Genomic DNA, 23,304 nt, shown 5'->3' with positions numbered 1-23,304 from the left:
GATTATGAGAGAAAACTGGCAGGGAACATAAAAACGGACTGTAAAAGCTTTTATAGATATGTAAAAAGGAAAAGACTGGTAAAGACAAATGTAGGTCCCCTGCAGACAGAAACACGTGAATTGATTATGGGGAGCAAGGACATGGCAGACCAATTGAATAATTACTTTGGTTCTGTCTTCACTAAGGAGGACATAAATCATCTTCCAGAAATAGTAAGGGACAGAGGGTCCAGTGAGATGGAGGAACTGAGCGAAATACATGTTAGTAGGGAAGTGGTGTTAGCTAAATTGAAGGGATTGAAGGCAGATAAATCCCCAGGGCCAGATGGTCTGCATCCTAGAGTGCTTAAAGAAGTAGCCCAAGAAATAGTGGATGCATTAGTGATAATTTTTCAAAACTCGTTAGATTCTGGACTAGTTCCTGAGGATTGGAGGGTGGCTAATGTAACCCCACTTTTTAAAAAAAGAGGGAGAGAGAAACCGGGGAATTATAGACCGGTTAGCCTAACGTCGGTGGTGGGGAAACTGCTGGAGTCAGTTATCAAGGATGTGATAACAGCACATTTGGAAAGCGGTGAAATGATCGGACAAAGTCAGCATGGATTTGTGAAAGGAAAGTCATGTCTGACGAATCTCATAGAATTTTTTGAGGATGTAACTAGTAGAGTGGATAGGGGAGAACCAGTGGATGTGGTATATTTGGATTTTCAAAAGGCTTTTAACCAGGACCCACACAGGAGATTAGTGTGCAAACTTAAAGCACACGGTATCGGGGGTAAGGTATTGGTGTGGGTGGAGAATTGGTTAGCAGACAGGAAGCAAAGAGTGGGAATAAACGGGACCTTTTCAGAATGGCAGGCGGTGACTAGTGGGGTACCGCAAGACTCAGTGCTGGGACCCCAGTTGTTTACAATATATATTAATGACTTGGATGAGGGAATTAAATGCAGCATCTCCAAGTTTGCGGATGACACGAAGCTGGGTGGCAGTGTTAGCAGTGAGGAGGATGCTAAGAGGATGCAGGGTGACTTGGATAGGTTGGGTGAGTGGGCAAATTCATGGCAGATGCAATTTAATGTGGATAAATGTGAAGTTATCCACTTTGGTGGCAAAAATAGGAAAACAGATTATTATCTGAATGGTGGCCGATTAGGAAAAGGGGAGGTGCAACGAGACCTGGGTGTCATTATACACCAGTCATTGAAAGTGGGCATGCAGGTACAGCAGGCGGTGAAAAAGGCGAATGGTATGCTGGCATTTATAGCGAGAGGATTCGAGTACAGGAGCAGGGAGGTACTACTGCAGTTGTACAAGGCCTTGGTGAGACCACACCTGGAGTATTGTGTGCAGTTTTGGTCCCCTAATCTGAGGAAAGACATCTTTGCCATAGAGGGAGTACAAAGAAGGTTCACCAGATTGATTCCTGGGATGGCAGGACTTTCATATGAAGAAAGACTGGATGAATTGGGCTTGTACTCGTTGAAATTTAGAAGATTGAGGGGGGATCTGATTGAAACGTATAAGATCCTAAAGGGATTGGACAGGCTAGATGCAGGAAGATTGTTCCCGATGTTGGGGAAGTCCAGAATGAGGAGTCACAGTTTGAGGATAGAGGGGAAGCCTTTTAGGACCGAGATTAGGAAAAACTTCTTCACACAGAGAGTGGTGAATCTGTGGAATTCTCTGCCACAGGAAACTGTTGAGGCCAGTTCATTGGCTATATTTAAGAGGGAGTTAGATATGGCCCTTGTGGCTACGGGGGTCAGGGGGTATGGAGGGAAGGCTGGGGCGGGGTTCTGAGTTGGATGATCAGCCATGATCATAATAAATGGCAGTGCAGGCTCGAAGGGCCGAATGGCCTACTCCTGCACCTATTTTCTATGTTTCTATGTTTCTAATATGTTTAGTCACATCCTCAAAAAGTTCAATCAGGCTCGTAAGGCACGACCTGCCTTTGACAAAGTTATGCTGACTATTCCTAATCATATTATACCTCTCTAAATGTTCATAAATTCTGCCGCTCATCAACCTACCACCACTTGCAGATATTCATGGGAAAATAATGAAATATAATATTATTTATGAAAAATCTATCACTAATTAAGGACTGGCAAAGAACCAATGTGCAAAAGAATATAAACTGTGCAAATAAAGATAAATAACCTTGAGAGGAAGAGTTGTAAAGTCCTTGACAGTGAGTCCCTGGGCTGTGGAATCAGTTCAGAGTCGAGCTGAGTGAAGTTACCCCTTCTGGTTCAAGAGCCTGATGGTTGAGGAGTAATAACCGTTCCTGAACCTGGTGGTGTGAATGTTGAGGCTCCTGTGCCTTCTTCCTGATGGCAGAGGGGGAAGAGAGCACGTCCTGGCCGTTGGAGTGCCTGATGATGATGATGATAGAGTGTCTGATGATGATGATGGAGTTTCTGATGATGATGATGATGATGGAGTTCCTGATGATGATGATGGAGTTCCTGATGATGATGATGATGGACGCTGCTTTCCCGTGACAACGCTCTGTGTGGATGTGCTCGATGGTGGGGAGGGCTTTAGCATGATGGACCGGGACCGGGACCGGGCCGTATCCACCACATACCGTTCAAGGGCACTGGTGTTTCCACAATAACCTGTGATGCAACCGGTGAATATGCACTCCACTACACATCTACAGAAGTTTGTAAAAGTTTCAGATCCTATGCTGAATCTTTGCAAGGAAGTACAGTTCACCTTAAAGAGCTTTATAAAATCTCGAGAGGAATGGGCAAAGCTTGTCGCAACCTTTCCCCCAGGACAGAGGAGTCTTAAAGTAGGTTTAGGTTGAAAGAGGAAAGATTTGAAGGGAGTCTGAGGGGCAAGTGGGGGCTGGCGGGTATAGGTAAAGAGGTGTATAGGATTACAACATTTCCACAGGTCCACGGACAGGAAAGATTTTGAGAGATAGGGTGCCTAATGTGGGGAAAATGGAACGATGTTAGGCAACAGGACAGTATCGATCGGTTGGGCAGAACGGCCTGTTTCTGGGCTATTTCTGGACGGGGTGGGGGTGAGTGTTATCGCTCCGCTCTTTCAGTGGGGCAACGGGGATCAACTGCCGGAGCTGTCGGTGACCCGAGACCTGGGGCTGAGGGGAGGGAGTGCCACCTCCAGCGGGACCGGGATCCAGTGACCGAGTCCAGATCCGGGGGGAGGAGGATCGCAGGGGCGGGACACTCTGTGAATCTACACGCCCGGGACCGCATGGGGATCGCCCGGGTGCGGCTCCGCTGTTCCCGGACGCGGCGGGGCTCAGCCCCCTGCCGTTAAATGCCGGAGCCCAGCAGCGCCCGGAACGCAGTGCGGGCGGGAAGCTGGGTGCGGGAGACATGGGCCAAGGATTCTACATCAGCCGCACTCTGGCGGCCGTGGCGGGCGTCCTGGCGGCCGGGGCGGCGGCCACCATCATCGCGCTTGCCGTCGTCCTGGCGCAGGAGCGAGCTAGCCAGCCTTCTGATAACGGGGCAGGCGGCCTCAGCACCCCGGCGCCAGGCGGTCCCAGCACCCCGGCGCCGGGCGGTCCCACCACCCCGGCGTCCCCACCTCAGCCCTGGCAGCGGCTCCGCCTGCCAACCGACCTGCTCCCGCTCCACTACGAGGTGAGCCTGTGGCCGCGGCTGCGACCCGAGCCCGGCACCAACGACTTGTACATCTTCACCGGCAACTCGTCGGTGTTGTTCCGCTGTGTCAACGCCACCAACCTGATCCTCATCCATTCCGACCGGCTGGATCTGAGCAGGTCGTCGGGGCAGCTGGCCTGGGTACAGGATGCGGCTGGGAAGTCGGTCGCCGTGAACGACAGCTGGTTGCAGAACAACACCCAGTATCTGGTCGTCCGGCTCGTCGACCGGCTCAAGCCCGGCGCCAACTACTTCCTCCACACCAAATTCACCGGACGACTTGATGACGACCTCCGCGGTTTCTACCGGAGTCAGTACGAGCTCGGGAACGAGATCAGGTTGGTACCGGGCTCGGGGAAGCGGGCGGGGGCGGGAGCGGAGTGCGAGAAACGGTGTGTGTGTGGGGGGGTGGGGGGGGTGGATTAGGCACCCAGCGCAGGGAGCCTGGTGGGACTGGAATCCGGGCACCCGAATGGGAGCTGAGCCCCGCGCACTGGCAGAAGCGGCAGCCGAACACTGGAGTCCCTGCGAGCAGAGTCCGGCCGCCGGGGTTCGACCCGGCCGATCAGACGCAGCGAACTGCTTAATCGGTCGCCGTGAGGATGGGAGAGTCGGTTCTTCGGTTGGCTGTGAAGGAAAGTTCAGTCTGGGTGGCTCTGAGATCCAGCAGGAGGTGATGGGGGGTGAGAGGACAGAACCGCCGTTGGGTGCGTCTGCCTCGCACCGTCACCCCACGGGCGGCCCGGACCGAGTGGCGTTTTCAAACCCCGCGGTTATACTACGAGCATAATTACACGAACAGAACTCAGTCCTGCTGTCTGGGGGACCAGGAGCCGAACAGGAGACTAGGAGCGACACACATCAAAGTTGCTGGTGAACGCAGCAGGCCAGGCAGCATCTCTAGAAAGAGGTACAGTCGACATTTCGGGCCGTGACCCTTCGTCAGTGAAGGGTATCGGCCCGAAACGTCGACTGTACCTTTTCCTAATGATGCTGCCTGGCCTGCTGCGTTCACCAGCAACTTTGATGTGTGGTGCTTGAATTTCCAGCATCTGCAGATTTCCTCGTGTTTGCGTTAAGGAGACTGGGAGAGTGGGCTTGTACTGTGAATGGTGGGGCCCTAGGGAGTGTTGGGGAACAGAGGGATTTAGGAAACCACATAGTTCATTGAAAGCAGCATCACAGATAGAAAGGTGGTGAAAAAGATGTTTGTCACAGGCTTTCATCAGTCAGGGCACTGAGTACAGGAGATGGGATGTAGATCTACTTGAACTGTGTACAGTTTTACTCACCATGTTATAGGAAAGATGTGGTTAAACTGGAAAGAGTGCAGACGGGATTTAGGAGAATGGAGCCTGAGTAACAGGAAGGTTGGATAGGCTGGAACAGGGGAGAATGAGGGGCGGACATATTGTTATGTTTAAAATTATAATAAGGAGACGGCAACTGTCTTTTCCCAGGGCAGGGGAGTTCAAAGCCCAAACTGGTGGGGGGAGGGGGGTAACTTTTAAAGTGAGAAGGGAAAGGGAACCTGAGGGACAACGTTTTTCACACAGAAGGTGGTGGGTGGGCCGAGGAAGTAGGTACAATAGTATCATTTGGATCGGGACAGGGAGGAGAAGGGCCTGGACCTATTCCGGACTAACTGGTCGGGCAAAGGGCCTGAATCTGAGCGGTTTTCCACGACTGGGACCAATAATGGGAATGATGCGTACGGAGGAGCGAGTCTTTGGAATTGTCGAACCCCGCAGTGACGGGGCGTGGGGTCGGGGACGGGATGTTGTGGTTCCTGAGACGGGATCAGCCAACAATGTCTACCCGGCTGTTGTCCGCAGGAGATAGTTAATTGTAGGTTCGAGTTCCAGCGGCGGGTCGGGTCGTGACGAAGTAAGAGTTTGGTTTAGGAGAAAGTGGGGATCTCTCCAATAGTACTGGTCACTGAGAGTTCAGGAGAGAAATGGGTAAAGTGAGCCTCGAGGGAGGGTTTTAAAAAAGTATATTTATTTATTTACACTGGTGAGGCTGCTGTGAAGAATAAAAGGCGCAGTTTAGCTTTGACTGGAGCGAGGTGCAGTTGTGAAACGCACGGGAATGCCTCGGCCGCCAGTTGTAGGTAGTGTTTGCTGACGGAGGGGTGAACGCCCCTCCTGGAACGTGATGAACACGTACGGGGACGCTGTTTACAAATCATGCCTCTTTGGTCTCAGCAACATTTGCTGAGCAAATCTGTGGTGCAGGTCTGTTTTATTCCTGTCTCTGGTATTTACCAACGCCACTCAGCACTCTTATTTACATTGTCCCTGAATGGGAGATCCTGAAACTGGGGTTAAGTTTACAATTACCTACAGTTTATACTTTATTGTCGCCAAACAATTGATTCTAGAGCGTACAATCATCACAGCGATATTTGATTCTGCGCTTCGCGCGCCCTGGAGTACAAATCGATAGTAAATATTAAAAAATTAAATTATAAATCATAAATAGAAAATAGAAAAGGGAAAGTAAGATAATGCAAAAAAACCGAGAGGCAGGTCGGATATTTGGAGGGTACGGCCCAGATCCGGGCCACATAACTTGTATAGCGAATAACTTTTCTAAATGTTTCCTCTGGGAATCGAGTCCCTGGGTGGAGGGCAAAGTTTCTTTTAGAACTCCTTAGGTAGCAGTTCCAGGATTACAGAGTGAGTGGCGGGCTGTGTTGCCCAGGGATTAATTACCACATTAGTCGGTCACAGAGTGGGCTCGCAACTGAGCGTCTGGCAGGTTTAACTGATGGCATAGAAAGACTGCAGTCAGCAGCGAGCCGAGATGCCGAGATCACACTGGCAGTGAGCCTGGACACAGAGTTTGCGTTTGTGCATTTATATGCACATGTGTCTTCCACCGAAGTATCAGTCCAAGATGTGTCTCAGTAGCTGGAGGCAGCGTTTGTTCCGTGAGTAAAGTCTGCGCCAAATCCACCATGAAATATTTAACGACAGTGCCACTTGCTTGTATAAAGTTCAAAGTAAATTTATCATAGAAGTGATAGATGTCGTCACGGACTACCCTGAGATTCATTTTCCTGTGGGTGTTTACAGGAAAATAAGGAAATATAACATAATTTTGAACAACTTCACTTAAATAAAGACTGATAAACAACCAATGTGCAAAATAAGACAACCTGTGCAGACAGAAAGTACTGAGAACTGCAATTGTACAGTCCTTGAGAGTGAGTGTGAGCTGTGGTGAGTGAAGTTCTCCACACTGTCCCTGAACCTGGTGGTGTGGGACCTGATGGTTGAGGGGTAATAACTGTCCCTGAACCTGGTAGTCTGGGACCTGATGGTTGAGGGGTAATAACTGTCCCTGAACCTGGTGGTGTGGGACCTGATGGTTGTGGGGTAATAACTGTTCCTGAACCTGGTGGTGTGGGACCTGATGGTTGAGGGTAATAACTGTTCCTGAACCTGGTGGTGTGGGACCTGATGGTTGAGGAGTAATAACTGTTCCTGAACCTGGTGGTGTGGGACCTGATGGTTGAGAGTAATAACTGTTCCTGAACCTGGTGGTGTGGGACCTGATGGTTGAGGGTTAATAACTGTTCCTGAACCTGGTGGTGTGGGACCTGATGGTTGAGGGGTAATAACTGTTCCTGAACCTGGTGGTGTGGGACCTCATGGTTGAGGGTAATAACTGTTCCTGAACCTGATGGTGTGGGACCTGATGGTTGAGGGGTAATAATTGATCCTGACCTGGTGGTGTGGGACCTGATGATTGAGGGGTAATAACTGTTCCTGAACCTGGTGGTGTGGGACCTGATGGTTGTAGGGTAATAACTGTTCCTGAACTTGGTGGTGTGGGACCTGATGGTTGTAGAGTAATAACTGTCCTTGAACCTGGTGGTGTGGGACCTGATTGTTGAGGGGTAATAACTGTCCCTGAACCTGGTGGTGTGGGACCTGATGGTTGTGGGGTAATAACTGTTTCTGAACCTGGTGGCGTGGGACCTGATGGTTGAGGGTAATAACTGTTCCTGAACCTGGTGGTGTGGGACCTGATGGTTCTGGGGTAACAACTGTTCCTGAACCTGGTGGTGTGGGACCTGATGGTTGAGGATAATAACTGTTCCTGAACCTGGTGGTGTGGGACCTGATGGTTGAGGGGTAATAACTGTTCCTGAACCTGGTGGTGTGGGACCTGATATTTGAGGGGTAATAACTGTCCCTGAACCTGGTGATGTGGGACCTGATGGTTGAGGGGTAATAACTGTTCCTGAACCTGGTGGTGTGGGACCTGATGGTTGAGGGGTAATAACTGTTCCTGAACCTGGTGGTGTGGGACCTGATATTTGAGGGGTAATAACTGTCCCTGAACCTGGTGATGTGGGACCTGATGGTTGAGGGGTAATAACTGTTCCTGAACCTGGTGGTGTGGGACCTGATGGTTGAGGGGTAATAACTGTTCCTGAACCTGGTGGTGTGGGACCTGATAGTTGAGGGGTAATAACTGTTCCTGAACCTGGTGGTGTGGGACCTGATGGTTGAGGGGTAATAACTGTTCCTGAACCTGGTGGTGGGGGACCTGATGGTTGTAGGGTAATAACTGTTCCTGAACCTGGTGGTGTGGGACCTGATATTTGAGGGGTAATAACTGTTCCTGAACCTGGTCGTGCGGGACCTGATGGTTGAGGGGTATTAACTGTTCCTGAACCTGGTGGTGTGGGACCTGATGGTTGTAGGGTAATAACTGTTCCTGAACCTGGTGGTGTGGGACCTGATGGTTGAGGGGTAATAACTGTTCCTGAACCTGGTGATGGGGGACCTGATATTTCAGGGGTAATAACTGTCCCTGAACCTGGTAGTGTGGGACCTGATGGTTGAGGGGTAATAACTGTTCCTGAACCTGGTGGTGTGGGACCTGATGGTTGAGGGGTAATAACTGTTCCTGAACCTGGAGGTGTGGGACCTGATGGTTGAGGGGTAATAACTGTTCCTGAACCTGGTGGTGTGGGACCTGATGGTTGAGGTGTAATAACTGTTCCTGAACCTGGTGGTGTGGGACCTGATGGTTGTAGGGTAATAACTGTTCCTGGACCTGGTGGTGTGGGACCTGATGGTTGAGGGTAATAACTGTCCCTGAACCTGGTGGTGTGGGACCTGATGGTTGAGGGGTAATAACTGTTCCTGAACCTGGTGGTGTGGGAGCTGATGGTTGAGGGGTAATAACTGTTCCTGAAACTGGTGGAGTGGGACCTGATGGTTGAGGGGTAATAACTGTTCCTGAACCTGGTGGTGTGGGACCTGATGGTTGAGGGGTAATAACTGTTCCTGAACCTGGTGGTGTGGGACCTGATGGTTGTAGGGTAATAACTGTTCCTGAACCTGGTGGTGTGGGACCTGATGGTTGAGGGTAATAACTGTCCCTGAACCTGGTGGTGTGGGACCTGATGGTTGAGGGGTAATAACTGTTCCTGAAACTGGTGGTGTGGGACCTGATGGTTGTGGGGTAATAACTGTTCCTGAACCTGGTGGCGTGTGACCTGATGGTTGAGGGTAATAACTGTTCCTGAACCTGGTGGTGTGGGACCTGATGTTTGAGGGGTAATAACTGTTCCTGAAACTGCTGGTGTGGGACCTGATGGCTGAGGGGTAATAACTGTTTCTGAACCTGTTGGTGTAGGACCTGATGGTTGAGGGGCAATAACTGTTCCTGAAACTGGTGGTGTGGGACCTGATGGTTGTGGGGTAATAACTGTTCCTGAACCTGGTGGTGTGGGACCTGATGGTTGAGGGGTAATAACTGTTCCTGAACCTGGTGGTGTGGGACCTGATGGTTGTAGGGTAATAACTGTTCCTGAACCTGGTGTTGTGGGACCTGATGGTTGAGGGTAATAACTGTCCCTGAACCTGGTGGTGTGGGACCCGATGGTTGAGGGGTAATAACTGTTCCTGAACCTGGTGGTGTGGGACCTGATGATTGAGGGGTAATAACTGTTCCTGAACCTGGTGGTGTGCGACCTGATGGTTGAAGGGTAATAACTGTTCCTGAACCTGGCGGTGTGGGAGCTGATTGTTGAGGGGTAACAACTGTTCCTGAACCTGGTGGTGTGGGACCTGATGGTTGTAGGGTAATAACTGTTCCTGAACCTGGTGGTGTGGGACCTGATGGTTGAGGGTAATAACTGTCCCTGAACCTGGTGGTGTGGGACCTGATGGTTGAGGGGTAATAACTGTTCCTGAACCTGGTGGCGTGTGACCTGATGGTTGAGGGTAATAACTGTTCCTGAACCTGGTGGTGTGGGACCTGATGGTTGAGGGGTAATAACTGTTCCTGAAACTGCTGGTGTGGGACCTGATGGCTGAGGGGTAATAACTGTTTCTGAACCTGTTGGTGTAGGACCTGATGGTTGAGGGGTAATAACTGTTCCTGAACCTGGTGGTGTGGGACCTGATGGTTGAGGGGTAATAAGTGTTCCTGAACCTGGTGGTGTGGGACCTGATGGTTGAGGGGTTATAACTGTTCCTGAACCTGGTGGTGTGGGACCTGATGGTTGTGGGGTAATAACTGTTCCTGAACCTGGTGGTGTTGGACCTGATGGTTGAGGGGTAATAACTGTTCCTGAACCTGGTGGTGTGGGACCTGATGGTTGAGGGGTTATAACTGTTCCTGAACCTGGTGGTGTGGGACCTGTGGTTGTAGGGTAATAACTGTTCCTGAACCTGGTGGTGTGGGACCTGATGGTTGTAGGGTAATAACTGTTCCTGAACCTGGTGGTGTGGGACCTGATGGTTGAGGGGTAATAACTGTTCCTGAACCTGGTGGTGTGGGACCTGATGGTTGAGGGGTAATAACTGTTCCTGAACCTGGTGGTGTGGGACCTGATGGTTGAGGGGTAATAACTGTTCCTGAACCTGGTGGTGTGGGACCTGATGGTTGAGGGGTAATAACTGTTCCTGAACCTGGTGGTGTGGGACCTGATGGTTGAGGTGTAATAACTGTTCCTGAACCTGGTGGTGTGGGACCTGATGATCGTAGGGTAATAACTGTTCCTGAACCTGGTGGTGTGGGACCTGATGGTTGAGGGGTAATAACTGTTCCTGAACCTGGTGGTGTGGGACCTGATGATCGTAGGGTAATAACTGTTCCTGAACCTGGTCGTGTGGGACCTGATAGTTGAGGGGTAATAACTGTTCCTGAACCTGGTGGTGTGGGACCTGATGGTCGTAGGGTATTAACTGTTCCTGAACCTGGTGGTGTGGGACCTGATGGTTGTAATGTAATAACTGTTCCTGAACCTGGTGGTGTGGGACCTGATGGTTGAGGGGTAATAACTGTTCCTGAACCTGGTGGTGTGGGACCTGATGGTTGTAGGGTAATAAGTGTTCCTGAACCTGGTGGTGTGGGACCTGATGGTTGTGGGGTAATAACTGTTCTTGAACCTGGTGTTGTGGGACCTGATGGTTGAAGGGTGATAACTGTTCCTGAACCTGGTGGTGTGGGACCTGATGGTTGCGGGCTAATAACTGTTCCTGAATCTGGTGGTGTGGGACCTGATGGTTGTAGGGTAATAACTGTTCCTGAACCTGGTGGTGTGGGACCTGATGTTTGAGGGGTAATAACTGTTCCTGATCCTGATGGTGTGGGATCTGAGACTCCTGTACCTCATGCCCAATAGTCGTAATGAGAGCAGAACATGGTCTGAATGGTTGGGGCCCTTGATGATTGCTGCTTTTTTCTTGTTACAGCACTCTGTGTAAATGTGCTCAGTGGTGGGGAGGGCTTTGCCCATGAAGGGCTAGTCCGTATCCACTGCTTTTTGTAGGATTTTCCATTCCAGGCAATTGTTGTTTCCATATGATATAGCCAGTCAGTATTCTCTCCACTACACATCTATGCAAGTTTGATAAAGCTTTAGGTGAAATCTTTATGATGGCACTTATGTGCTGTTACCTTTTACTGAAACTTGTTCATGGAATCCCATAGAATCAAATGAAACTTGATGCCAAGCTGCAATGGAGATGATTGTGATAGGAAGGGGCAAGGAGTCTTGCCTTTTTTGGCATTTTAAAGGAGTGGTTAAACCAAGCAAGTGATTGGAAGGCAGGAGAAGTGGGGAGGAGGGCGTTGCATAGGGAACATTGGCAGATTTTGAGCCAGTCCAGCTGTCCTTTCTGTGGTCAGGAGGAGCTAGTACCCTGCCCTTGTGGAGTGTGAGAGGGTGCAGCTCCTGTTTGAGTCTCTGAAGTGGCTGCTCCTCAGCTTCTGGCTGCAGGTCAGCCCCGCTTCCCTGATCAATGGTCACCCGCTGAGGAGGGATGAGGGCAGTTTGGGCGATCCCCTAGTTTGAGCAAACTGGCCATGCATGGGTCCAGGCGGAGGGCAGTTGATGGCTCTTCCTGAGCCAACTGGCTGCCCTTCCTCCTGGGTTGCATCCGTGCCCGTGTCCCTGGAGAAGGGGCATGCCTCCGTGGTGGGGATGTTCTGGGAATGGTGGCGCGCACAGGGGCTCAAGTATTGTAGATAACAGTAAATGTATTTAAAATTCAACATGTAACTGAGATTCTGCAGATGCTGGAAATCCAGAGCAACATGCAAGATGCTGGGGGAACTCAGCAAGTCTGGCAGCCATGGCAATGAGGTGGTTAGTGAGACACTATTACTGCTGAGGGTGCTGGGAGTTCAGAGCTCAATTCGAACATCATCTGTACACCCTCCCCATGGAATGCGTGGGTTTCTGGGTGCTCCAGCCTCCCCCCCCCCCACCCCAGTCCAGAGGCGTACCGGGTCGGTTAATTGGTCATTGTAAATTGTCCCATGGTTCAGCTGGGGTTAAATTGGGGTTGTGGGCGCTTGCTGGGGTGGCTTAGTTCAAAGGGCCAGAGGGACAACTCTGTGCTGTATCACCAAAAAATCTAATACAGAAAGTTGAAGTGGAGCAAATCTCCTCTTCTGAAAGGACTTCCATTTCTGGCCATCTCTTCTCCACTCTCTGTCCTGATGCACCCCTCTGCCCGCCTGGGTGCTGCTGGACCCTCCGGCCTCGCCCAGTTACAGCCCTGTCACCAACTATCCTACTAACCCGTATGTCTTGGAATGTAGGAGGAAACCAGAGCGGCAGGAGGAAGTCCACACGACCTTGGGGGTAACGTACAAACTCCTCACAGGAAGTGGTGCCATTGAACCTGGGTAGGTCAAGTGCAAAAGATTTTGCAACCAGGGCAAGTCTTACACAGTGAACGGTCGGGCACTGGGGAGTGGGGTAGAACAAAGGGATCTGGGAACACAGGTCCATGATTCATTGAAGGTGGCGTCACAGGCAGATACGGTCATAAAGAAAAATTTTGACGCATCTGTGTATGGACAGAAGATGGGATGTTATGTTGAAGTTGTATAAGACGTTGGTGAGGCCAATTTGGAATATTGTGTGCAGTTTTGGTCACCTACCTACAGGAAACTGCAAACAAGATTGAAAGAGTACAGAGAAAATTTGCAAGGATGTTGCCGAGTCTGGAGGACCTGAGTTATATGGATAGATTGAATAAGTTAGAACTGTATTCTTTAGAATGTAGAAGATTGAGAGGACATTTGATAGAAATATACAAAATTATAAGCGGTATAGGTAGGGTAAATGCAAGCAGGCTTTTTCCACTGTGGTTGAGTGGGACTGCAACCAGAGGTCATGGGTTAAGGGTGAAAGATGAGAAGTTTAAGAGGAACATGAGGAGAAACTTCTTCCTTCAGAGAGTCGTAAGAGTGTGGAATGAGCTTCCAGCATAAGTGGTGGATGCAAACTCAATTTCAACGTTTGAGAAGTTTGGACAGGGAGGGGTTCCCTGAGGTACTTGGTTCACCTGCTGATGCACTGCACTGACGTCTGATTTAAGTCAAAGTTGTAAAGTAAAGTTTTAAAAATCAAAGTGCATAATCTCACCATACACTGTCCTGAGACCCATGTTCTTACATGTGTTTACAGGAAAATAAAGAAATACAATAGAATTAATGAAAAACTATACATAAACAAAACCTGACAAACACCTGATATGCAAAAGAAGACAAAGATGGCAGAGCGAATTGGCAGTTCGCCTGCGATCACAAGTCGGGGCGAAGCTGGGCATCAGAGCTGAGGCAGAGGTAGATATGTATTTGACATGATAATGTGAGTGGCAGAAATGCATGAATTTAACAGGTGTCATGTCTGACAAACATGTAGAGCTTATAACTATCTGAATGGCTTAGGGAAGGTTTCCAAACAGAAGATGCCAGAGAAATTAATTCAATAAAACTAGGGCACACAGTTTTGACTGTGATGTACTGGGCTGGTATGGTTCGGGTGATACGGCCGCGGAGTGGATAGTGTAATATTATTACAGAGACAGTGACCCAGGTTCCATTATTACCTGTAAGGAGTTTGTGCGTTCTCCCCATGACCGTGTGGGTTTCCTCCCACATTCCAAAGACGTATGGGTTAGGGTTAAGAAGTTCTGAACATGTTACGTTGGTGCTGGAAGCATGGAGACTCTTGTGGGCTGCCCCCAGCACATCCTCAGACTGTGTTGGTAGTTGGCCAAACGACACATTTCACTGAGATGAGAAAATCTGCAGACGCAGGAAATCCAAATGACGCACAAAATGCTGGGGGAACTCAGCAGGCCAGGCAGCATCTATGGAAAAGAGTAAACAGTTGACATTTCAGGCTGAGACCCTTCATCAGGACTGGAGAAAAAGACGAGGAGTCCGAGTAAGAAGGTGAGGGGATGGAAGGAGGCAGAACAATGAGGTAGGTGATGGGTGAAACCGGGAGGGAGGAGGGGAGGGGTGACGTAAAGAGCTGGGAAGTTGATTGGTGAAAGGGATACAGGGCTGGAGAAGGGGGAATCTGACAGGAGAGGGTAGAAGACCATGGAGGAAGAGGAGGAAGAACACCAGAGGAAGGTGATGAGCAGGTAAGGAGATAAGGTGAGAGAGGGAAACGGGAATGGTGAAAGGTTGGCGGGGGGGGGCATTATCAGAAGTTGGAGAAATTGATGTTCATGCCATCAGGTTGGAGGCTACCCAGAAGAAATATGAGGTGTTGTTCCTCCAACCTGAGTGTGGCCTCATTGTGACAGTAGAGGAGGCCGCATTTCACTGTATGTTTCAATGTACATGTGACAAATAAAACTAATCTTTATCTTTTAAAAAAAAATTAATTAAACCATGTTACTATCTGAATGGCTTAGAGAAGCAATGGATCAGATATGTTTGAAGTTTCCCAAAAAGATGGCCAGAGAAGGTTATTGGGTAAGATTACAACGCACAGTTTCATAGACAGTGATATGTTGGTTAACAGACAGAAACAACGCACACTAAGAGCTGCTTTGGGGATTGGTGACCTTTGCCGGGGGTTTCACAGGGATCAGCTCTTCATGAGCTGTATCAGTGATATGGTGAAGAACGTCCAAGCATGCTGTGTGCTGAAACAAGGCAGGTTTGGAGTTTGGGCTGTGATAAGGGGTGAAGAGAGGGAACTCATGGACACACCCACAGACTCAGAGACGATGCAGGGGCAGGGTGGGAGAAATGGACTGTATGCCCCTCGTATTGTTCTGTTTTTAGCATTACGTATTCTGTTGTTTTCCCTCCACTACTACTTCAACGTGCACTCCATGGCCTCTTCATTACTTACCTCCTGAACCTCATAAAGTGGTCTCTGAGTGTATGTTCATGATCTTCTGCTGCTGTAGCCCATCCACTTCAAGGTTTGATGTGTTGTGTGTTCAGAGATGCTCTTCTGCATGCCACTGTTGTAATGTCTGGTTATTTGAGTTACTGTCACTTTAGCAGCTTGAACCTGGCTGGCCGTTCTCCTCTGATCTCCCTCATTAACAAGACATTTTCACCCACAGAACAGCCACTCACTGGCTGTTTTTTGTTTTTCTCGTCATTCTCTGTAAACTCTAGACTGTTGTGTATGAAAATCCCAGGAGATTAGCAGTTTCTGAGATACTCAAACCACCCTGTCTGGCACCAACAATCATTCCATGGTCAAAGTCACTTCAGTCACGGTTTTACCCCATTCTGATATTTCGTCTGAACAACAACTGAACCTCTTGACCATGTCTGTATGCTTTTATGCACTGAGTTGCTGCCACGTGACTGGCTGATTAGATACAGTATTTTCATTAACAAACAGCTATTACTGGTGTACCTACTAAAGAAGTCACTGAGTGTACTTGTTTATAAGGATTGCTCTGGCTAGCAGGCAGATGAAGCTCCTCTCTGTTTCTCTGTACATGTAACAATCAGCAACCCAACACCAGCTGTGGCTCACATCTAGATTCTTTAATGTCATTTCCAGCGTAGGAGTGAAAAGGAGAACAAGGTAGCTCTTACTCTGGATCCGGTGAAGCACAGAAGAAACACTTGGGTAAAGAATGCAATAGAAACATAGAAAACATACAGCACATTACAGGCCCTTCGGCCCACAATACTATGCCGAACATGTACTTCCTTTAGAAATTACCTAGGGTTACATATAGCCCTCTACTTTCTCTAGATAATAGACAATAATAAACAAGAAGTAAATGTAAATACATCAGATTGATTGTCCATAAAGTAACACTAGGCAGAGGAGACTCCAACAGGAAATAATGATGTTGTTTCAGGGTGTGTGGGTGGAGGTGTTGATCAGCCTTACTGCTTGGGGAAAGTAACTGTTTTTGAGTCTGCTGGTCCTGGTGTGGATGCTACAGAGCCTCCTCCCTGATGGGAGTGGGACAAACAGCCCATGAGCAGGGTGGGTGGGATCCTTCATGATGTTACTGGCCTTTCTCCGGCACCTTTCTGTATTTATGTCCTTGGTGGTGGGTAGGCTGGTGGCCGTGCTGCTTTGGGCAGATTTGACTACCCGGTGTTGAGCCTGTCCGTCTGCCGCAGTTCAGTTACCAGACCAAGCCGTGGTGCAGCACGTTGGAATGCTTTTTGCTTTATCTGAAACACTGACGTAAAGAGGGGTGAGAATTGTCTGAAGTCTCCATACCATGCATAGAAACATAGAAACATAGAAAACCTACAGCACAATACAGGCCCTTCGGCCCACAAAGTTGTGCGGAACATGTCCCTACCTTAGAAATTACCAGGGTTACCCATAGCTCTCTATTTTTCTAAGCTCCATGTACCTATCCAAAAGTCTCTTAAAAGACCCTATCGTATCCGCCTCCACCACCGTTGCCGGCAGCCCATTCCACACACTCAACGAGTAACAAACTTACCCCTGACATCTCCTCTGTACCTACTCCCCAGCACTTTAAACCTGTGCCCTCTTGTGGCAGCCATTTCAGCCCTGGGAAAAAGCCTCTGACTATCCACACGATCAATGCCTCTCATCATCTTATACACCTCTATCAGGTAACCTCTCATCCTCCGTCGCTCCAAGGAGAAAAGGCCAAGTTCACTCAACCTGTTTTCATAAGGTATGCTCCCCAATCCAGGCAACATCCTTGTAAATCTCCTCTGCAGCTTTTCTATGGCTTCCACGTCCTTCCTGTAGTGAGGCCACCAGAACTAAGAACAGTACTCCAAGTGGGGTCTGACCAGGGTCCTATATAGCTGCAACATTACCTCTCAGCTCCTGAATTCAATTCCATGATTGATGAAGGCCAATACACTGTATGCCTTCTTCACCACAGAGTCAACCTGCACAGCTACTTTGAGCATCTTATGGACTCAGACCCCAAGATCCCTCTGATCCTCCACACTGCCAAGGGTCTTACCATTAATACTATATCCTGCCATCATATTTGACCTACCAAAATAAACCACTTCACACTTATCTGCAAACAACAGGAATTCTGCAGATGCTGGAAATTCAAGCAACATACATCAAAGTTGCTGGTGAACACAGCAGGCCAGGCAGCATCTATAGGAAGAGGTGCAGTCGACGTTTCAGGCCGAGACCCTTCGTCAGGACTAGTCCCACGGAAGGCAGATGGAGTTCAACCCAGATAAGTGTGACATACATCAAAGTTGCTGGTGAATGCAGCAGGCCAGGCAGCATCTATAGGAAGAGGTGCTGCCTGGCCTGCTGCATTCACCAGCAACTTTGATGTATGTCACACTTATCTGGGTTGAACTCCATCTGCCACTTCTCAGCCCAGTTTTGCATCCTATCAATGTCCCACTGTAACCTCTGACAGCCCTCCACACTATCCACAACACCCCCAACCTTTGTGTCATCAGCAAACTTACTAACCCATCCCTCCACTTCCTCATCCAGGTCATTTATAAAAATCACGAAGAGTAAGGGTCCCAGAACAGATCCCTGAGGCACACCACTGGTCACCGACCTCCATGCAGAATATGACCCGTCTACAACCACTCTTTGCCTTCTGTGGGCAAGCCAGTTCCGGATCCACAAAGCAATGTCCCCTTGGATCCCATGCCTCCTTACTTTCTCAATAAGCCTTGCATGGGTACCTTATCAAATGCCTTGCTGAAATCTATATACACTATATCTACTGCTCTACCTTCATCAATATGTTTAGTCACATCCTCAAAAAAATTCAATCAGGCTTGTAAGGCATGACCTGCCCTTGACAAAGCCATGCTGACTATTCCTAATCATATTATACTTCTCTAAATGTTCATAAATCCTGCCTCTCAGGATCTTCTCCATCATCTTATCAACCACTGAGGTAAGACTCATTGGTCTATAATTTCCTGGGCAATCTCTACTCCCTTTCCTGAATAATGGAACAACATCTGCAACCCTCCAATCCTCCGGAACCTCTCCCATCCTCATTGATGATGCAAAGATCATCGTCAGAGGCTCAGCAATCTCCTCCCCCGCCTCCCACAGTAGCCTGGGGTACATCTCATTTGGTCCCGATGACTTATCGAACTTGCTGCTTTCCCAAAGTTCCAGCACATCCTCTTTCTTAATATCTATATGTTCAAGCTTTTCAGTCCATTGCAAGTCATCACTACAATCACCAAGATCCTTTTCCATAGTGAATACTGAAGTAAAGTATTCATTAAGTACCTCTGCTATTTCCTCTGGTTCCATGCGGTGAGATGCGGCTTGTTACATCTGCCCTGGAAACACGGGCTGACAGATGCCAGAGCTGCTGATCTCAGGTGTAGGGCGGTGAGCTTCCCTCACAGATTTCAGCCGGCTCAAAGTTCACAAACGTGTTATCAAACTGGTGTATCCGTTACCATATGCTGCTTTCTTGCATGCAGATTATAGGAAAAACAAAATATGAAAATAAATATCTTTTTGAAAGAAGAGGAAGTGAGTCTGTGAGTGGATTTCCTTCTTATTCTGATTTTGTTTGGAGAAATTCAATAGAATTTACAAAACTTTAAAGCAAAGACCATCAAACAAACAATGTCAAAAAGACACAGTGTGCAAATACAGAAACTACTGGGAACTCGAGTTTGTGAAGAGTCCCTGAAAGTGACTCTGTAGGATTAGAGAATCCGTTCAGAGCTGTGGGTAGTGAAGTTCATGCTCGTAAGGGCAATCACTCTTTCTTAACCTGGTGATGTGAGACCTTTGTTCATGGGTATTGATGTTTCCATACCAGGCCGTGATGTAACCAGTTTGGATACAGTCCACTGTGCATCTCTAGAAGTTTGTCAAAGTTTTTGGCGGCGTGCCGAATCTGTACACGTCTATAAGAAAGCAGGGGCGAAGCACACGGGCTGGTGATATTGAACCTCCCTGACTGTTATTCCAGTCAGAGCAAATGGGACTGAGCAGAGGGCATTTTTTAAGTACTGGGAAACTGGAACATGCTGGTGTTTGGAGGGACCCGTGTTTCCCTGTATACACTCGACAAATGTAGGGCAAAAATTAGCAAAGCCTTTGACTCAAGAGGAAGTGACTACAAGCGTAAACACATTTGAAAGGTCAGGGGCTCCAAGGGAAGGAAGGATGTACTTGTGACTGAGGGAATGCTCTGAGTTTGTGTTTATACAGTCCATCGTGGAGAAAGCCTTCCCATCACTGAGCACAGTTACATGAAATGCTGTTACAGGAAAGCAGGGACACCCACCACCCAGGCCACGCTCTCTTCCTGCTGCTGTCATCAAGAAGAAGGTGAAAGATGGCAAGGACCTGCACCACCAGGTTCAGGAACAGTTGTTGCCCCTCAACCATCAGGCTCCTGAACAAAATCACTCATTTTTCCCATCACTTTAATTACTCTTCATCATGTTAGATCATGTTCTCGTTACTTATTGCTATTTATTTATATTTGCATTTGCACAGTTTGTGGTTTTCTGCACTCTGGTTGATCTTTCATGGATCCTGTTTACAGTTACTATTCTATAGATTTGCTGAGTGTGTGCACAGAGAAATGAATCTCAGGGTTGTATATGGTGACATATAGCAGGTGTACATTGAATGTAAATTTATTCTCAACTTTGAGATTGAGAGAGAGAAGGACGACACGCTAGTGTGGTGTTTAGTGTAACACTTTATAGAGCCAACACTGGCTGTTCACATCCCACTGCTGTCTGTAAGGAGTTTGTACCATCTTCCCCTGACCGCATGGGATTCCTCCGGGTGATCTGGTTTCCTCCCACGTTACAGAAAGCTACGGGTTACGGTAAGGAAGTTGTGGGCAGGCCGTATTGGCAAAGGAAGCATGGCGGCACTTGTGGCCAAGCACAACCTGGGACCCGTTTCTCACTGATGCAAATGATGCGTGGTACTGTACGTTTTCATGGATGCATGACAAACGAGAAACACCAGTCCTCTGATTTCCAGCGTTTCAATGACTCCTGCTTTTACTGAGAAGGACACAGTGATGGTCAGTGTCAGGGGTGGAGATCGGACCGGGGTGAGGGTCAGTGTGAGGGGTGGACATCGGACTGGGGTGAGGGTCAGTGTGAGGGGTGGGGATCGGACCGGGGTGAGGGTCAGTGTGAGGGATGGAGATCGGACTGGGGTGAGGGTCAGTGTGAGGATTTGAGTTTGGAACGGGGTGAGGGTCAGTGTAAGGATTTGAGATCGGACCGGGGTGAGGGTCAGTGTGAGGATTTGAGATTGGACAGGGGTGAGGGTCAGTGTGAGGGGTGGAGATCAGACAGGGGTGAGGGTCAGTGTGAGGGGTGGAGATCGGACTGGGGTGAGGGTTAGTCTAAGGCATAGAGATCGGACCGGGGTGAGGGTCAGTGTGAGGGGTGGAGATCGGACTGGGGTGAGGGTCAGTGTGAGGGGTGGAGATCGGACCGGGGTGAGGGTCGGGGTGAGGTATGGGGATCGGACCGGGGTGAGGGTCAGTGTGAGGGGTGGAGATCAGACAGGGGTGAGGGTCAGTGTGAGGGGTAGAGATCGGACCGGGGTGAGGGTCAGGGTGAGGGGTGGAGATTGGACTGGGGTGAGGATCAGTGTGAGGATTTGAGATCGGACTGGGTGAGGGTCAGTGTGAGGGGTGGAGATCGGACCGGGGTGAGGGTCAGTGTGAGGGGTGGAGATCGGACCGGGGTGAGGGTCAGTGTGAGGGGTGGAGATCGGACCGGGGTGAGGGTCAGGGTGAGGGGTGGAGATTGGACTGGGTGAGGGTCAGTGTGAGGATTTGAGATCGGACCGGGGTGAGGGTCAGTGTGAGGGGTGGAGATCGGACCGGGGTGAGGGTCAGTGTGAGGGGTGGAGATCAGACAGGGGTGAGGGTCAGTGTGAGGAATGGAGATCGGACCGGGGTGAGGGGCAGTGTGAGGGGTTGGGATCGGAGCGGGGTGAGGGTCAGTGTGAGGATTTGAGATCGGACCGGGGTGAGGGTCAGTGTGAGGGGTGGAGATCGGACCGGGGTGAGGGTCAGTGTGAGGGGTGGAGATCAGACAGGGGTGAGGGTCAGTGTGAGGGGTGGAGATCGGACCGGGGTGAGGGTCAGTGTGAGGGCTGGGGATCGGATCGGGGTGAGGGTCAGTGTGAGGAATGGAGATCGGACCGGGGTGAGGGTCGGGGTGAGGGGTGGAGATCGGACTGGGCTGTGGGTCAGTGTGAGGGGTGGAGATCGGACCGGGGTGAGGGTCAGTGTGAGGTGTGGAGATCGGACCGGGGTGAGGGTCAGTGTGAGGGGTGGGGATCGGACTGGGGTGAGGGTCAGTGTGAGGGGTGGAGATCGGACCGGGGTGAGGGTCAGTGTGAGGGGTTGGGATCGGAGCGGGGTGAGGGTCAGGGTGAGGGGTGGAGATTGGACCGGGGTGAGGGTCAGTGTGAAGGATGGAGATTGGACCGGGGTGAGGGTCAGTGTGAGGGGTTGGGATCGGAGCGGGGTGAGGGTCAGTGTGAGGGGTTGGGATCGGAGCGGGGTGAGGGTCAGTGTGAGGGGTGGAGATTGGACCGGGGTGAGGGTCAGTGTGAGGGGTTGGGATCGGAGCGGGGTGAGGGTCAGTGTGAGGGGTTGGGATCGGAGCGGGGTGAGGGTCAGGGTGAGGGGTGGAGATTGGACCGGGGTGAGGGTCAGTGTGAGGGGTTGGGATCGGAGCGGGGTGAGGGTCAGGGTGAGGGGTGGAGATTGGACCGGGGTGAGGGTCAGTGTTAAGGATGGAGATTGGACCGGGGTGAGGGTCAGTGTGAAGGATGGAGAGTGGACCGGGGTGAGGGTCAGTGTGAGGGGTTGGGATCGGAGCGGGGTGAGGGTCAGGGTGAGGGGTGGAGATCGGACCGGGGTGAGGGTCAGGGTGAGGGGTGGAGATCGGACCGGGGTGAGGGTCAGTGTGAGGGGTTGGGATCGGAGCGGGGTGAGGGTCAGGGTGAGGGGTGGAGATTGGACCGGGGTGAGGGTCAGTGTGAGGGGTTGGGATCGGAGCGGGGTGAGGGTCAGTGTGAAGGATGGAGATCGGACCGGGGTGAGGGTCAGGGTGAGGGGTGGAGATTGGACCGGGGTGAGGGTCAGTGTGAGGGGTGCAGATCGGACCGGGGTGAGGGTCAGTGTGAGGGGTTGGGATCGGAGCGGGGTGAGGGTTAGGGTGAGGGGTGGAGATTGGACCAGGGTGAGGGTCAGTGTGAGGGGTTGGGATCGGAGCGGGGTGAGGGTCAGTGTGAAGGATGGAGATTGGACCGGGGTGAGGGTCAGTGTGATGGATGGAGATTGGACCGGGGTTAGGGTCAGGGTGAGGGGTGGAGATTGGACCGGGGTGAGGGTTAGTGTGAAGGATGGAGATTGGACCGGGGTGAGGGTCAGTGTGAAGGATGGAGATTGGACTGGGGAGAGGGTCAGTGTGATGGATGGAGATTGGACCGGGGTTAGGGTCAGGGTGAGGGGTGGAGATTGGACCGGGGTGAGGGTTAGTGTGAAGGATGGAGATTGGACCGGGGTGAGGGTCAGTGTGAGGGGTTGGGATCGGAGCGGGGTGAGGGTTAGGGTGAGGGGTGGAGATCGGACCAGAGTGAGGGTCAGGGTGAGGGGTGGAGATTGGACTGGGGTGAGGGTCAGTGTGAGGATTTGAGATCGGAATGGGTGAGGGTCAGTGTGAGGATTTGAGATCGGACCGGGGTGAGGGTCAGTGTGAGGGGTGGAGATCGGACCGGGGTGAGGGTCAGTGTGAGGGGTGGAGATCAGACAGGGGTGAGGGTCAGTGTGAGGGCTGGAGATCGGACCGGGGTGAGGGTTAGTGTGAGGGGTGGAGATCGGACCGGGGTGAGGGTTAGTGTGAGGGGTGGAGATCGGACTGGGGTGAG

At 50.4% G+C, this 23,304-nt stretch overlaps 1 protein-coding gene and 1 long non-coding RNA gene across 2 annotated transcripts in view; one reads left to right on the top strand and one right to left on the bottom strand.

Annotated features, from left to right (window-relative positions):
* The first annotated feature begins 3,238 nt into the window (after positions 1–3,238).
* Positions 3,239–23,304, top strand: part of anpepb.1 (alanyl (membrane) aminopeptidase b, tandem duplicate 1) — a 68,804-nt gene continuing 48,738 nt past the window's right edge. The window contains exon 1 of the mRNA XM_063066262.1: positions 3,239–3,988. Within this exon, the coding sequence (XP_062922332.1) occupies positions 3,360–3,988 (629 nt within the window). The 5' untranslated portion in view covers positions 3,239–3,359. The remainder of the gene's footprint in view (positions 3,989–23,304) is intronic.
* LOC134355815 (uncharacterized) overlaps positions 11,119–23,304 on the bottom strand; it is a 67,442-nt gene continuing 55,256 nt past the window's right edge. Inside the window, exons 4-5 of the long non-coding RNA XR_010020208.1 lie at positions 18,652–18,840; positions 11,119–16,609 (exon numbers count right to left, since the gene is read on the bottom strand). This is a non-coding gene — a long non-coding RNA (uncharacterized LOC134355815). The remainder of the gene's footprint in view (positions 16,610–18,651; positions 18,841–23,304) is intronic.

The sequence above is a fragment of the Mobula hypostoma genome, chromosome 13 (assembly GCF_963921235.1).
Source record: "Mobula hypostoma chromosome 13, sMobHyp1.1, whole genome shotgun sequence".
NCBI lineage: Eukaryota > Metazoa > Chordata > Chondrichthyes > Myliobatiformes > Myliobatidae > Mobula > Mobula hypostoma.
Note: the sequence above shows the minus strand (reverse complement) of the source record. Positions and strands in the feature narration are given on the sequence as shown.